The sequence below is a fragment of the Podarcis vaucheri genome (genome assembly GCF_965113315.1).
Source record: "Podarcis vaucheri genome assembly, chromosome: 6".
NCBI classification, from domain to species: domain Eukaryota; kingdom Metazoa; phylum Chordata; class Lepidosauria; order Squamata; family Lacertidae; genus Podarcis; species Podarcis vaucheri.
This window is the reverse complement of record NC_138764.1, coordinates 85,310,504-85,323,593: the sequence shown is the minus strand read 5'-3', so window position 1 is coordinate 85,323,593 and position 13,090 is coordinate 85,310,504. Positions and strand designations below refer to the sequence as shown.

The window sequence follows — 13,090 nt, the reverse complement described above, 5'->3', positions numbered from 1 at the left end:
GGCGTACAGCCGGCGTACAGCTTCCAGGTCATGTGGCCAGCATGACTAAGCCACTTCTGGCGAACCAGAGCAGTGCCCGGAAACGCCGGTTACCTTCCCGCCGGAGCGGTACCTATTTATCTACTTGCACGTTGGCGTGCTTTCAAACTGCTAGGTTGGCAGGAGCAGGGACTGAACAATGGGAGCTCACCCCGTCACGGGGATTTGAACCGCCGACCTTCTGATTGGCAAGTCCTAGGCTTTGTGGTTTAACCCACAGCAAAGATGAAGTAAAATGAAAATCAGATAGGTGGGACTTTGGGAAGCCCACTTAACATTGTTTAGAAAAATGAGGATATAACAAGAATTTGTTCGTATTTGTTCGTCTTTTCTGTTTGTGTTTTTTATTTGTGTTATAAAATGACTAATTTTTTTTGGGGGGGGTGAAGAGTCACCCTATGGATGGGGGTCGGGGAGCCTTACTCAGGGCTATGACTGGCAGTCTGATAATGCTTTTTTCCTATTATTTCTTAATGAAGGGTAGCAGAGTCAGAGGCAGGAATGTGAGTCAGAGGTAGGAGACAGTGGGTTGGAGAGAAGGCAGGAGGTGTCATTAAGGGAAGTAGAATCTCTGTATCTATTCCTCCCAAACACAGATGAAGCATTATGAAAACTAGCTGTGCTTCTTTTCAAGCTGATAGAGAAGCACAGAAATGTCCCACCCTATGGTCTATGGCTTTAACACAGGGATGGAGATGGGGAACCTTTGGCCCTCTAGATTATGATGGACCACAATTCCCAGCAGCCCCAGCTAGCACTGCCAACAGCCAGGAATGTTGGGAGTTGGAGACCAACAACATCTGGGAGCCTGCTTTAGAATAATAAAATCATAGAACAGAAAAACCGCTTAAAGGGCATTTATCCTGAGATTATGATGTTGCTTGCACAAGATGCCTTGAAGGGAATAGGATCTGCACAAGAGCCATTGAATCTTAGAGCTGGAAGAGACTCAAGAGTCATCTAGCCCAACCCCCGGCAATGTAAGAATCTCAGCTTAAGCATCCAAAGGTACTGAGAAATAACCAAGAGCTTCTTTTCAAAACAGCTAAAGAAGTGCAGATTCAATTTTTTTCCAAGAGTAGAAGTCTGAATACATGGCAACAGTCTTTTAAAATGCAGTCCGTCATAGGAATGCAACAAGCCTAAATCCACTTACTTGGGAGTAAGCCCCATTTGAATTATGGTGCTGGAAGAGACTCTTGAGAGTCCCGTGGACTGCAAGAAGATCAAACCTCTCCATTCTGAAGGAAATCAGCCCTGAGTGCTCACTGGAAGGACAGATCCTGAAGCTGAGGCTCCAATACTTTGGCCACCTCATGAGAAGAGAAGACTCCCTGGAAAAGACCCTGATGTTGGGGAAAATGGAGGGCACAAGGAGAAGGGGACGACAGAGGATGAGATGGTTGGACAGTGTTCTTGAAGCTACCAGCATGAGTTTGACCAAACTGCAGGAGGCAGTGGAAGACAGGAGTGCCTGGCGTACTCTGGTCCATGGGGTCACGAAGAGTCGGACACAACTAAACGACTAAACAACAACAACAAGCCCCATTTAATTCAATTGGGTTTACTTCTGAGTAGACACAGGATTGCACTATAGCTGAGTTTTCCATCCCAGGCTTCAGATAGTGAGAACAGCCCTGCAGGATGTGTGTCAACCTGGAACACACAGTGGGCAGCTGTGCCAACGGTTTGCAAGAAGACACTTTGAGGTTAAAGTCAGCTGAGCAAATTCATCACCAAGATTCAGTGTTTACTCATAGCGACCAGCCTTACCACAGTGTAAAAATAGAACTTTTCTGAATTATTTCTTCTCCTTTTTTCTGAATTGACTTTTGCAATCTATAGGGTGGTTTTTAAACAGGCGTCATCAGCACATACATACAGCCTGGTAGCGATTCCTTAAGAGACACAGCAACAACTTCTAAAGCCACAACATGATGTTCACCAGTGTTGGGATGCCTTAGAGGGGGTGTCCCACATTAATATTTAGGTTACATTTGCAGACCAGATTTTGCTGTTCATCTGAACCTTTTTTCAAGTGTCTGCTTTTAACACACCCACACACCTCTTTGTCCAGAACTGCCTACCTTAATGGTTCTGTCTCATTCGGTTAGTGGTTTTATTATCTTGTCAGATATTTTTTTCAATATATGAAAACTAAATGAAAATTTGCAGGATCCCAAAGTGGTTACAAAGGACCTGGAGACACCTTCATAATACTGGGTATGTAGAATCGACTTTAACTTAAATATCCATCTCTCTGTGTCTAGAAAAAAACAAATTATCAAGTTGTTATTGAGAATTTCCCCCTAGAATTAAAAATGGTTATGTTATGTCTTGCTTTGGGAAATGTGTTTGCTAAAAAGTGATTGCAACCAGCAAAAATGGGATTTGCTGCTGTTTTTGAGGCAATGGAGGCAAGTTTTAATGTATTGCTTCAGAGAAATACCATGTGAATGTACGTACTATATGGCCCTGGGTGGCTGAGTTGCTCAGAAAAGTCTCAGAACAAACACAGTATTGGGGGAGGGGAGTATTTGATTACAATGGGGTGATAGTGCACAGTACTGGCATGCAATATTAATTAGTACATGTCAGTATTTCACAGTTGATAAAATGCAGTAATATTCTGCATTCAATGCAGGATGTTATTCAGTGGCTGACACTCGTGCAACAGAATTTGGCAAATAATAATTTGTTAGATTTCATATCTGACACCACTCGGAACAATGAAAGCATATCAGTCTAAAGCAAAACTTCACATTCAAAATTTGAATGTTGATTTTGAATTTCATGTTCAAAACTTGAGCGGTGAAATTGGAAATTTGGCAAATCTGAAGTATTAGCATTCTCCCTTTTTTGCGTTTTAATCTTTATTGGTTTTTAAAAGACATCACAGTAATCTTTCTCCATCAGAAATATACTCAAAAGAAATACTGAAGTGTTGGAAATAAAGTAAAGTTGTATAATGAAATTTTGATTTCAGATGTTTACAGTGATCTTTTGGGTATTGTCTATATTTATCCCACTCTCTGTTAAATTTTTGGTCGTCATGGTTCCTGATTTTCCCTGTTATTCTTGCCATCTCAGCGTACTGAAATAATTTTGTCTGCCATTCCATTTTTGTCGGTATATTATCTCCTTTCCGGCATTGGGCTAATAGCATTCTCATGGCCGTGGTTACATACATGAATAACGTCCTCAAATCTTTCGGTATATCTACGCCTATAATACCTAGGAGAAAGGCTTCAAGGTTTTTTGGCAAAGGTTAATTGAAACTTTTTTTTAGCTCATTGTAAATCATATCCCAAAATTCCTTTATCTTTTTGCATTTCCACCACATATGGTACATAGTTCCTTCTATTTCTTTGCATTTCCGACCCAAGTTAGAGCTGGTTCTGAAATACAGTGGTACCTCAGGTTAAGTACTTAATTCGTTCCAGACGTCTGTTCTTAACCTGAAGCACCACTTTAGCTAATGGGGCCTCCTGCTGCTGCCGCACCGCCAGAGCATGATTTCTGTTCTCATCCTGAAGCAAAGTTCTTAACCCGAGGTAATATTTCTGGGTTGGCGGAGTTTGTAACCTGAAGCATGTGTAACCTGAAGCATATGTAACCCGAGGTACCACTGTATTAGCAGTTTCAATCATATCATTCAGGAATATCTGTTCATTATTAATACAGGATGGAAGTCTGGACTTACTTTCAAGACATTCTCTTCCCAAGGATACAAGAATTTGCCATGGAAGCTTGGCTTGCTTACTCCAGACCTCTGCCATCAAGCCACAACCAGCTATTATCTCTTTTTCTGATGTGCTGTTGCATTGCTGCAGCCATTGGAGGACTCTTCTACAACTGGATGTTTTTCTCACTGCAATATTCTTTCCAGTTCTCTGCCGCAGCTGCTTCAGCCATTAGTTTTCTGGCCCTGTTGACCCTCTTCTTGATGCACCCTATCCGTTGCATGTTCACTATAATTGTGCCTACTTTAGGGACCAAGCAAGGGCGGAGGTTGCTCCTGTCTGCCACCTTCATGATTGTGGCTGTCAACATAGTGCCAAACATCATGAGCAACATCGAAACCATCCTGCAGGTCATCAAATGCATCTGCAAGAATTCCTCTGAGAGCCTTCTGAACTCAACAGTTCTCTTGGGGAACGCTTCATGGGACTTCAGTGATGCTCTCAAACGGGTGACTGACAACATGCCGGACAAAACAGGGAGAGCTAGGGATGGCCATGTCCGGTTTGAAACCCACAACAACAACAATTTATTGAGTCAGAGAATTATCAGTGCCAGCCAAGGGATCAAGGAAGATTTCTTGCAAGTTGATGTGCTGGTCCAGAAGGTCATACTGTTGGGTAACCGAGTGATTGCTGGCTTCTTCCTCTTCTATCTGATATTTGAGTCTGCTTGGTACCTAAAGAGCTACCTCACGGATCTCCGTTTTGACAATGTTTACATCACCAAAAAGCTAGAAGATTTGGTTCGGGAGAACAAAGCAACTCACTTGCTAGTTTGTTCACCAAAGAAACTGATCAAGTCCACAGGATTCAAGCTATCCCGAGAGGAACTCCTTTCTTGTGTAATGCACCTTTTTCTTCTTACCTTAGTGCTCATGTTGACACTAGTGATCATAGCAACGGACTATATCGCCTTCCATTTGGCACAAGCGGCTGTGACCGAAGTCGCCCAGTTCCCTGTTGTGCCAATAGTCATCTCCATAAAATATGAGGTGAGTATGGAAGCCTCTACCTTGGCATTTTCAAGCGAAAGGATGCAAGATGCCGATGCAAATCAAGATTTTGCTTGAATGCTCCTGCAGTCAGAATTATAAATGAAACAACCATAGCATGGTTAAAATTAACCCTGCCTCCTATTCAAAACATGGTACAGCAGTACATTGGTTCTCAAACACCTTGGTACTCAAACAACTTAGAAGCCAAACACTGCAAACCCAGAAGTAAGTGTTCTGGTTTGCGAACATTTTTCAGAAGCCGAACGTGCTCCGTTTCGAGTGCCATGCTTCCGTTTTGCGGTCTGTCTGCTTTTGCTGTTTATTTTGCATTTTTGTGACTTTTTTGTTTTGCTTCTGTGACTGTGTGGTACCCAGTTCAGCAACTGATTGATTGATTGCGTGACTGCAGTACATTGTTTATTGCTTTCATTTTATGGATCAGTGGTCTTGTAAGATGGTAAAATTCATGTTAAATTGCTGTTTTAGGGGTTGTTTTTAAATGTCTGGAATGGATTAATCCATTTTGCATTACTTTCTATGGGAAAGCACGTCTTGGTTTTGGAATGCTTTGGTTTTGGAACGGACTTCCGGAATGGATTAAGTTTGAGAACCAAGGTACCACTGTATTAATTTGGATGACAAGTGATGTGTAGGGACATAAAAGGTCATCATGTGATTCCTGCAAATGCAGGTTGGAATTGGTCATCTTTCACATTCACCATAGCATTAGGCCCTGCATTATCACACCTCATTTCAATTTCAGAAGACTAGGGGTCCAAACTTGAAAGTTACATTTTTAAGCTGCAGTATCACAGGACTTTCAACTAAAGAGTACTTGGAACTATTCAAAAGCAATTACCGTATTTTTCGCTCTATAAGACGCACCAGACCACAAGACGCACCTAGTTTTTGGAGGAGGAAAACAAGAAAAAAAAATATTCTGAATCTCAGAAGCCAGAACAGCAAGAGGGATCGCTGCGCAGTAAAAGCAGCAATCCCTCTTGCTGTTCTGGCTTCTGGGATAGCTGTGCAGCCTGCATTTGCTCCATAAGACACACACACATTTCCCCTTACTTTTTAGGAAGGAAAAAGTGAGTCTTATAGAGCAAAAAATATGGTAATTTAGGTTGGCTGTTGGTCAATTTCCATGGAAAGACATAAAGACTGCACACTTTATGGGGGTGGGGGTGGGTGAAATGTAACTCTTAAGTCCTCGATCCAGAGACTTTAATCTCACTTCAGTCCCTCTGAAATCAGTGGGAGAACTTGCAAAATCCTAAGCTTCCTAAGCAAGTTCACTCAGAAGTAACTCCTCTGAACGTATTTTACAGATTTACTTTCTATAAGCATAAAAACAACACCAGAGAGCATGGTTACACTTAAATGACTAACAATATTTTTAAAGGCATAGTAGGTTAGACTTTATCAAATGCATGAATATGAGACATGGTTGTACATGGACTGAAACTGTAAACAGTGAGGCCAGAAGGAAAAGAAATATGGAAAAGTACAGATGATAATAATTACCTCAGTTTTAGCAGTAAAGCAGAATTTTAAAAGAGATCTCTGTATGATTTAGGATTGTAGCTAGTCCCGAGCTAGCCTTGAGTAAGTTGTCCACATGATTTTGATAGCATGTAAATATGACTAACTTTCTAAGGACCTTACAGCTTACTGTATAAGATTTTAAAGTTATAAGAGTAATTTTCCACTGTTTCATATCCATCTGCCATATCAGAAAATATCAGGGCAGTATAAAGCAATTAAACACAGAACACACTTAAAAATCATCATCATCATCATTAAAGTGACTGGCTGATTAAACAGCTGCTGGAATTTTTTTAAAAAAGCTATTCCTGTGAAAGAGGAAAGCAAGAATGCCTGCTGAATCTCTACTGGAAGAGCATTCCACAGCATGGGATCAGAAATACTAAATGCTCTGTGTGAGTTTCTGTATTTCTACTGAATCATTCTCTTTTATTCTTTCAGGCGAAGCTGATTTTTGTGCCATTTTTGGAATATATTTTTAACGGTGCTTTTTCTACAGAGCAATCCTTGCCTCCGTTTGAAAGGAGCTATCATCAGAATCTGACCTTTGTCTCTGCTAACTGCCCCATGAGGTGGCCAAACCCTCCCAACAAAGCTGTGGTCCTTGCCGTTGGGCTCCTCTATTGCATCATTTATACCATGATCTTTTTGGAAACATACTCACGTCGGCTGTGCCGGAAAATTTCAGCCTCCTTTTTCAACAGCCAAGAAGACCGGAGAGTTCAGTACCTCTACAGGAAACTTGTTAGGAAACACACAAAAAAGAATGGACACCAGCAGAAACCAACCACGCCATCTTAAATTGCTTCCACGGAGGGGATGGAATTGTGTTACTATGCCAGGAGGTTCTTAGACTTGCACTAACAGAACCAGAGCATCCTCCTCCTCTCCCCTGGAGCCCCCTAAATGCCTTCAAAATCAGTCCCAAAGTATTTGGGGCCCCTTTGGAGAAGATTTGGGGAGAAAAGGGGAAACAGAAGTGGTGCTGGATTCTACCAGCACAGCTTTTGTTTCTTGGAAACAAAGGGAGAGATTCAATGTCACACTCTTCTTATTGCTCCACCAGTGCATTTTGGTTTGTCAGATGGAATGACCCCCCTCTCCTCCCGCTGTGCGATGTTCCAGGAGTTCTCCTGACCCCCTGAGCCAATTTCAGGGGGTTGGGAGGGGAGCATTGCTCAGAGCGTCCACGGACAAGACTCATTGGTTGAATCCTGCCCCATGAAACCCTTTGTTTCTGTGAGATTCAAAAGCTCAGAGTGAATTGATTTTCAGATAAACACCATGGCCGAAAATGAGACTCATATATAGAGGGAGGTGATTTGCTATTTGACCTTTGGAGGGCTAATGCTACATTATGGAATGTTATGTTCTCTCGCTAAGTGCCACTGTTTGCTGTTTGCCTCTTTTGTTCATTGCTAATGGCTGGTGGTTTGCTCTGCAGAACCTTGTTCTGACAAAACAGACAAGTGAACAAACCTTCCTTTTTCAATCCAGAGAGAATGCAAATCCACAATGTGCCTGTTCCCAAATGCAAATAACCAGACACTGGGGGGACGGGACAATATGCCTAGTTTTGAGTACATTCACCCTATCTCCCAAATTGCCAATCGTTCGTTCCCCACAGCTAGCAAAATGCACCAGCGGCAGATGGGCCCCACTCTCTTCTGTGGAAGGTAAGAGGCAGCAAATGAGCTTTCTTTGCAGGAATCATTCATCTGCAGGATCACAGCCCATACATTCCAAGATTATCATATTAAAATGTCCAGTAAAGTGAGGTCACATTTTTGCCAAATGTATTAAAATAATGATATCATCATCATCAGATTTGTAAGATTTATCCTCTGATTGCACCCACTCAAGTTTAGCTAACTGGTTCATGGGCACAGAAGTGATGGTAAAAATAAAATCAGTTATTATTGTAATGTTTGCATTTATGGCACAAGCTTAGGAGATTTCTAGAGCCAGGAGAAGATTCACTGCGCTGCATTTCCAGTGTCGTCAAGAGAGTTATCATCACTTAGCAGGTGTATTGTATCTGGCCATAATATATAGAAAAGCCTTCTTTTAAGATAAAAACAGATTGCAAGTCTAGCAGTTCTTTGCAGTGTAATTCCAGAGAATCTTTAAATCTGGGTAGCTCTGGAACTTATGCATGGAAGGACGATTTCTAGCTTGGAGACATATTTTTAGCTTGTGTTGCGATGGTTTGTAATGCCGTGGGTATGAAATGCAGGATTGCATTTGTAAGGAACAAGCCAGTGCCTTGAGTAAAGTGACAAGTCATCATCCTTATCTCAGAGTGATTCATTTGATAGTATTTCCCCCTCGACTGAGCATTGCTGAATGTCCAGCTGGAGCCTATTGCAAATGGAGAGAAGCTCACGCTAGAGAGAGATCAACAGAGCTGGCAAGACATGAGCCTTGGGGAGAAGAGGTTTCAGGCAAAATAGCCATTAGAGAACTAGCAAAGGATTTTGGTGCATGTGGGGTTTTGCAGCGGGACGGGGGTAGAAAAGATATTAGATTGTGCCCCAAGTCTCAATATGATAATCCAGGAAAAGTGTGAGCACTCGGATAACAACCGGCTGGGTTCATTCTACTTCTGTTGGTGCTGACCTTTAAAGCCCTAAACGGCCTCGGTCCTGTATACCTGAAGGAGCGTCTCCACACCCATCGTTCAGCCCAGACACTGAGATCCAGCGCCGAGGGCCTTCTGGAGGTTCCCTCATTGCGAGAAGTGAAGTTACAGGGAACCAGACAGAGGGCCTTCTCGGTAGTGGCACCCGCCCCGTGGAACGCCCTCCCATCAGATGTCAAGGAAATAAGCAGCTATCTTCTCTTTAAAAAAACATCTGAAGGCAGCCCTGTTTAGGCAAGATTTTAATATTTAATGCTGTATTGTTTTTAACACTCAATTGGGAGCCGCCCAGAGTGGCTGGGGAAACTCAGCCAGATGGGCGGGGTATAAATAATATATTATTATTATTATTATTATTATTATTATTATTATTATTATTATTATTATTCTCTGCCATCAACCTGGATGAGGAGCAGAATGCCTCCATGTGATGTGGGTCCAACCAGGAAAGGCTTAAGCCTTTTATTTAAAGAAAAATAAATCCATTTATGCTCGGTCTAATGGCAAAACAAACAGGAGTTGGGATAGCCATCCATAACACAGACAAGGATGTAAAAAGAACAGTAGGCATCAGGCAGGGCAGGAGTAAGCTGTTGGGGTGCAGAATGTGCTGAGGCAATTCAAACCAAGTCCTGATTCATACGAGCTGCTGCTGTGTGGTTGCTCTGTCAACATGATTAGGTACTTATGTTGCAGTGCAAGTGCTTACACAGCCAGGAGCGGTGTGGTTCGGAGAGATGATGAAACTCTAGCCCATATCTCCACCACGGCTGGACCCCCGGCAGCTGCAACACTGGCATGGAAATTTGTCATCGGACTCATGTGGTTTTTGGTTACCGATGGCATGGGGTAGGTGTTGTAAATAAAAATATGCCCTTTTCCCTTATGGGGTATCCAAGAGCCCATATAGAGTCCTTACATAGGTTACCTATTGGTAGGAGAAAATAACAGAGGCCAACCAAAGAATATTGAGAAGCAAAGCAGCTAGTAAGCTTGATCTTTATTAATCTGTTGCAACAGATTAACAACAACAGAGAGTCTGAAGGGCAGCAGTTGAAGAAGGAGCAAAAAGGGTTTTCTTGTGTGTGTGTGTTTCTTTGTGGCTGGTTAGCTGTTTTCCCTGTGTAAAGGTCAGAGGGGGCAGGGTTTCTGTTGAGGCAGGGGATTAGCTGTGGGAGGAGCTTATCAGAGTCTGAAGGGCAGCAGTTGAAGAAGGAGCAAAAAGGGTTTTCTTGTGTGTGTGTGTTTCTTTGTGGCTGGTTAGCTGTTTTCCCTGTGTAAAGGTCAGAGGGGGCAGGGTTTCTGTTGAGGCAGGGGATTAGCTGTGGGAGGAGCTTATCAGAGTCTGAAGGGCAGCAGTTGAAGAAGGAGCAAAAAGGGTTTTCTTGTGTGTGTGTGTTTCTTTGTGGCTGGTTAGCTGTTTTCCCTGTGTAAAGGTCAGAGGGGGCAGGGTTTCTGTTGAGGCAGGGGATTAGCTGTGGGAGGAGCTTATCAGAGTCTGAAGGGCAGCAGTTGAAGAAGGAGCAAAAAGGGTTTTCTTGTGTGTGTGTGTTTCTTTGTGGCTGGTTAGCTGTTTTCCCTGTGTAAAGGTCAGAGGGGGCAGGGTTTCTGTTGAGGCAGGGGATTAGCTGTGGGAGGAGCTTATCAGAGTCTGAAGGGCAGCAGTTGAAGAAGGAGCAAAAAGGGTTTTCTTGTGTGTGTGTGTTTCTTTGTGGCTGGTTAGCTGTTTTCCCTGTGTAAAGGTCAGAGGGGGCAGGGTTTCTGTTGAGGCAGGGGATTAGCTGTGGGAGGAGCTTATCAGAGTCTGAAGGGCAGCAGTTGAAGAAGGAGCAAAAAGGGTTTTCTTGTGTGTGTGTGTTTCTTTGTGGCTGGTTAGCTGTTTTCCCTGTGTAAAGGTCAGAGGGGGCAGGGTTTCTGTTGAGGCAGGGGATTAGCTGTGGGAGGAGCTTATCAGAGTCTGAAGGGCAGCAGTTGAAGAAGGAGCAAAAAGGGTTTTCTTGTGTGTGTGTGTTTCTTTGTGGCTGGTTAGCTGTTTTCCCTGTGTAAAGGTCAGAGGGGGCAGGGTTTCTGTTGAGGCAGGGGATTAGCTGTGGGAGGAGCTTATCAGAGTCTGAAGGGCAGCAGTTGAAGAAGGAGCAAAAAGGGTTTTCTTGTGTGTGTGTGTTTCTTTGTGGCTGGTTAGCTGTTTTCCCTGTGTAAAGGTCAGAGGGGGCAGGGTTTCTGTTGAGGCAGGGGATTAGCTGTGGGAGGAGCTTATCAGAGTCTGAAGGGCAGCAGTTGAAGAAGGAGCAAAAAGGGTTTTCTTGTGTGTGTGTGTTTCTTTGTGGCTGGTTAGCTGTTTTCCCTGTGTAAAGGTCAGAGGGGGCAGGGTTTCTGTTGAGGCAGGGGATTAGCTGTGGGAGGAGCTTATCAGAGTCTGAAGGGCAGCGGCGCGCGCCTAGCGGCGCGCGCAGTTATACCCATCTTTTAGATTTAGGGGAGCTAGTCTCAAACGTTTGTTGGGGGAGACCTAGGGTTTTTTTTTGTGTGTGTGGGGGAAGTTATTTGTCCTGTCCTCAAGCTTTTTATGATGGAGGACCTCTGTAGCCACCCCCAACGGCACGATCTCAAGATGGAAGGGGAGGGAACAGCTGCAGTCGCCTGTGATTCCTGCGCAATGTTTGCCATCTTGCCAAAGGTTGCAGGCAGCTTTACCTGCAGCAATTGCATGTTGATTGCCCTTTTAAAAGACAAAGTCCAGCAACTGGAGGAACGTGTAGCTACGCTCCAAAGAATTAGAGAGCTGGAGCTCTTCTTGGAAGCAACAGAGCACACCGTCTCCACCAGGGAGGAGACAGGGGACTCCCCTGAGAAGGAGGCTAGTTCACCAACACAGGAGCCAGATATATGGAGAAACGTGACTCAAAGAAGTAGAAGGCCCAGGGTTCACTCTGATTGTTTAGAAATACACAATCGCTTTGAGGTCCTCTCCCCTAGCATGGAAGACGAAGAGCAGACTCCATTTGAGGATCTCTCCCTCATTACAGTCGATCAGGTATATGAAGACGAGCCGCAAAGTCAGTCCTCAGGGAATGTGCAGGCGACCTTGGAACGGACAGCTCACGGAAGAACCCCGACCAAACCCAAGAGGAGGCGTGTAGTGGTGATAGGGGATTCCCTACTGAGGGGAACAGAAGCAGTGATCTGTGGGCCTGACAAGATGTCTCGGGAAGTGTGCTGTCTTCCCGGGGCTAAGATCCAAGATGTAACTGAACGACTGCAAGGAATCATAAAACCCACTGACGAATACCCCTTCCTCTTGGTTCATGTGGGAACCAATGACACTGCAAGCAATAGCCTCCAGAAGATCAAAAGAGACTACGAGGCTCTCGGCAGGAAATTGAAGCAACTAAATGCGCAAATTGTCATCTCGTCTGTCCTCCCAGTTGAACGACGTGGCCCAGGGAGAGAGGGGAAAATAGTGGAAGTGAACAGCTGGCTTCGCAAATGGTGTAAACAGGAACGGTTTGGATTCTTAGATCACGGACTGCAGTTTCTTGAAGATGGACTTCTGGCAAGTGATGGGCTGCACCTCACAACGGTTGGGAGAAATGTTTTTGCCAAAAATCTCAGAAACCTCATCAGGAGGGCTTTAAACTGACTAATGTGGGGGAGGGAGACAGTGCTCCTGAAGGTAGGAGTCTATCAATTAATGAAGATGATCATCCAAATGTCATAGACCAAATGGAGCAAACAGCACGCGGACCTAGTGGAGGGAGGAAAAAATCCTTAAATAAGAGACACGGGGGAATGATTAATGGACTTCAATGTCTGTACACTAATGCGCAAAGCATGGGAAATAAACAAGGTGAGCTTGAGCTCTTGGTACAGCAAACTAAATATGACATAATAGGCATCACTGAAACCTGGTGGGATAAGTCCCACGATTGGAATGTAATAATGGAGGGATACAATCTATTTCAGAGAAACAGACCAGACAAGAAAGGAGGAGGAGTGGCGTTATATGTCAGGGGTGTGTATACCTGTGAAGAGATCCAAGATTTAGAACCTCAAAGCCAAAGTGAGAGCATTTGGGTCAAAATTAAGGGAGAGAAGAATAACAGAGACCTCATTGTGGGAGTTTA

At 43.8% G+C, this 13,090-nt stretch overlaps 1 protein-coding gene across 1 annotated transcript; it reads left to right on the top strand.

The window, feature by feature from the left end:
- The first annotated feature begins 1,923 nt into the window (after positions 1-1,923).
- OCSTAMP (osteoclast stimulatory transmembrane protein) lies at positions 1,924-7,413 on the top strand. Its single transcript, XM_082226208.1, has 3 exons — positions 1,924-2,262; positions 3,724-4,774; positions 6,767-7,413. The coding sequence occupies exons 1-3, from the start codon at positions 2,201-2,203 to the stop codon at positions 7,124-7,126; spliced, it is 1,473 nt and encodes a 490-aa protein (XP_082082334.1). The 5' UTR covers positions 1,924-2,200; the 3' UTR covers positions 7,127-7,413.
- Positions 7,414-13,090: the final 5,677 nt, after the last annotated feature.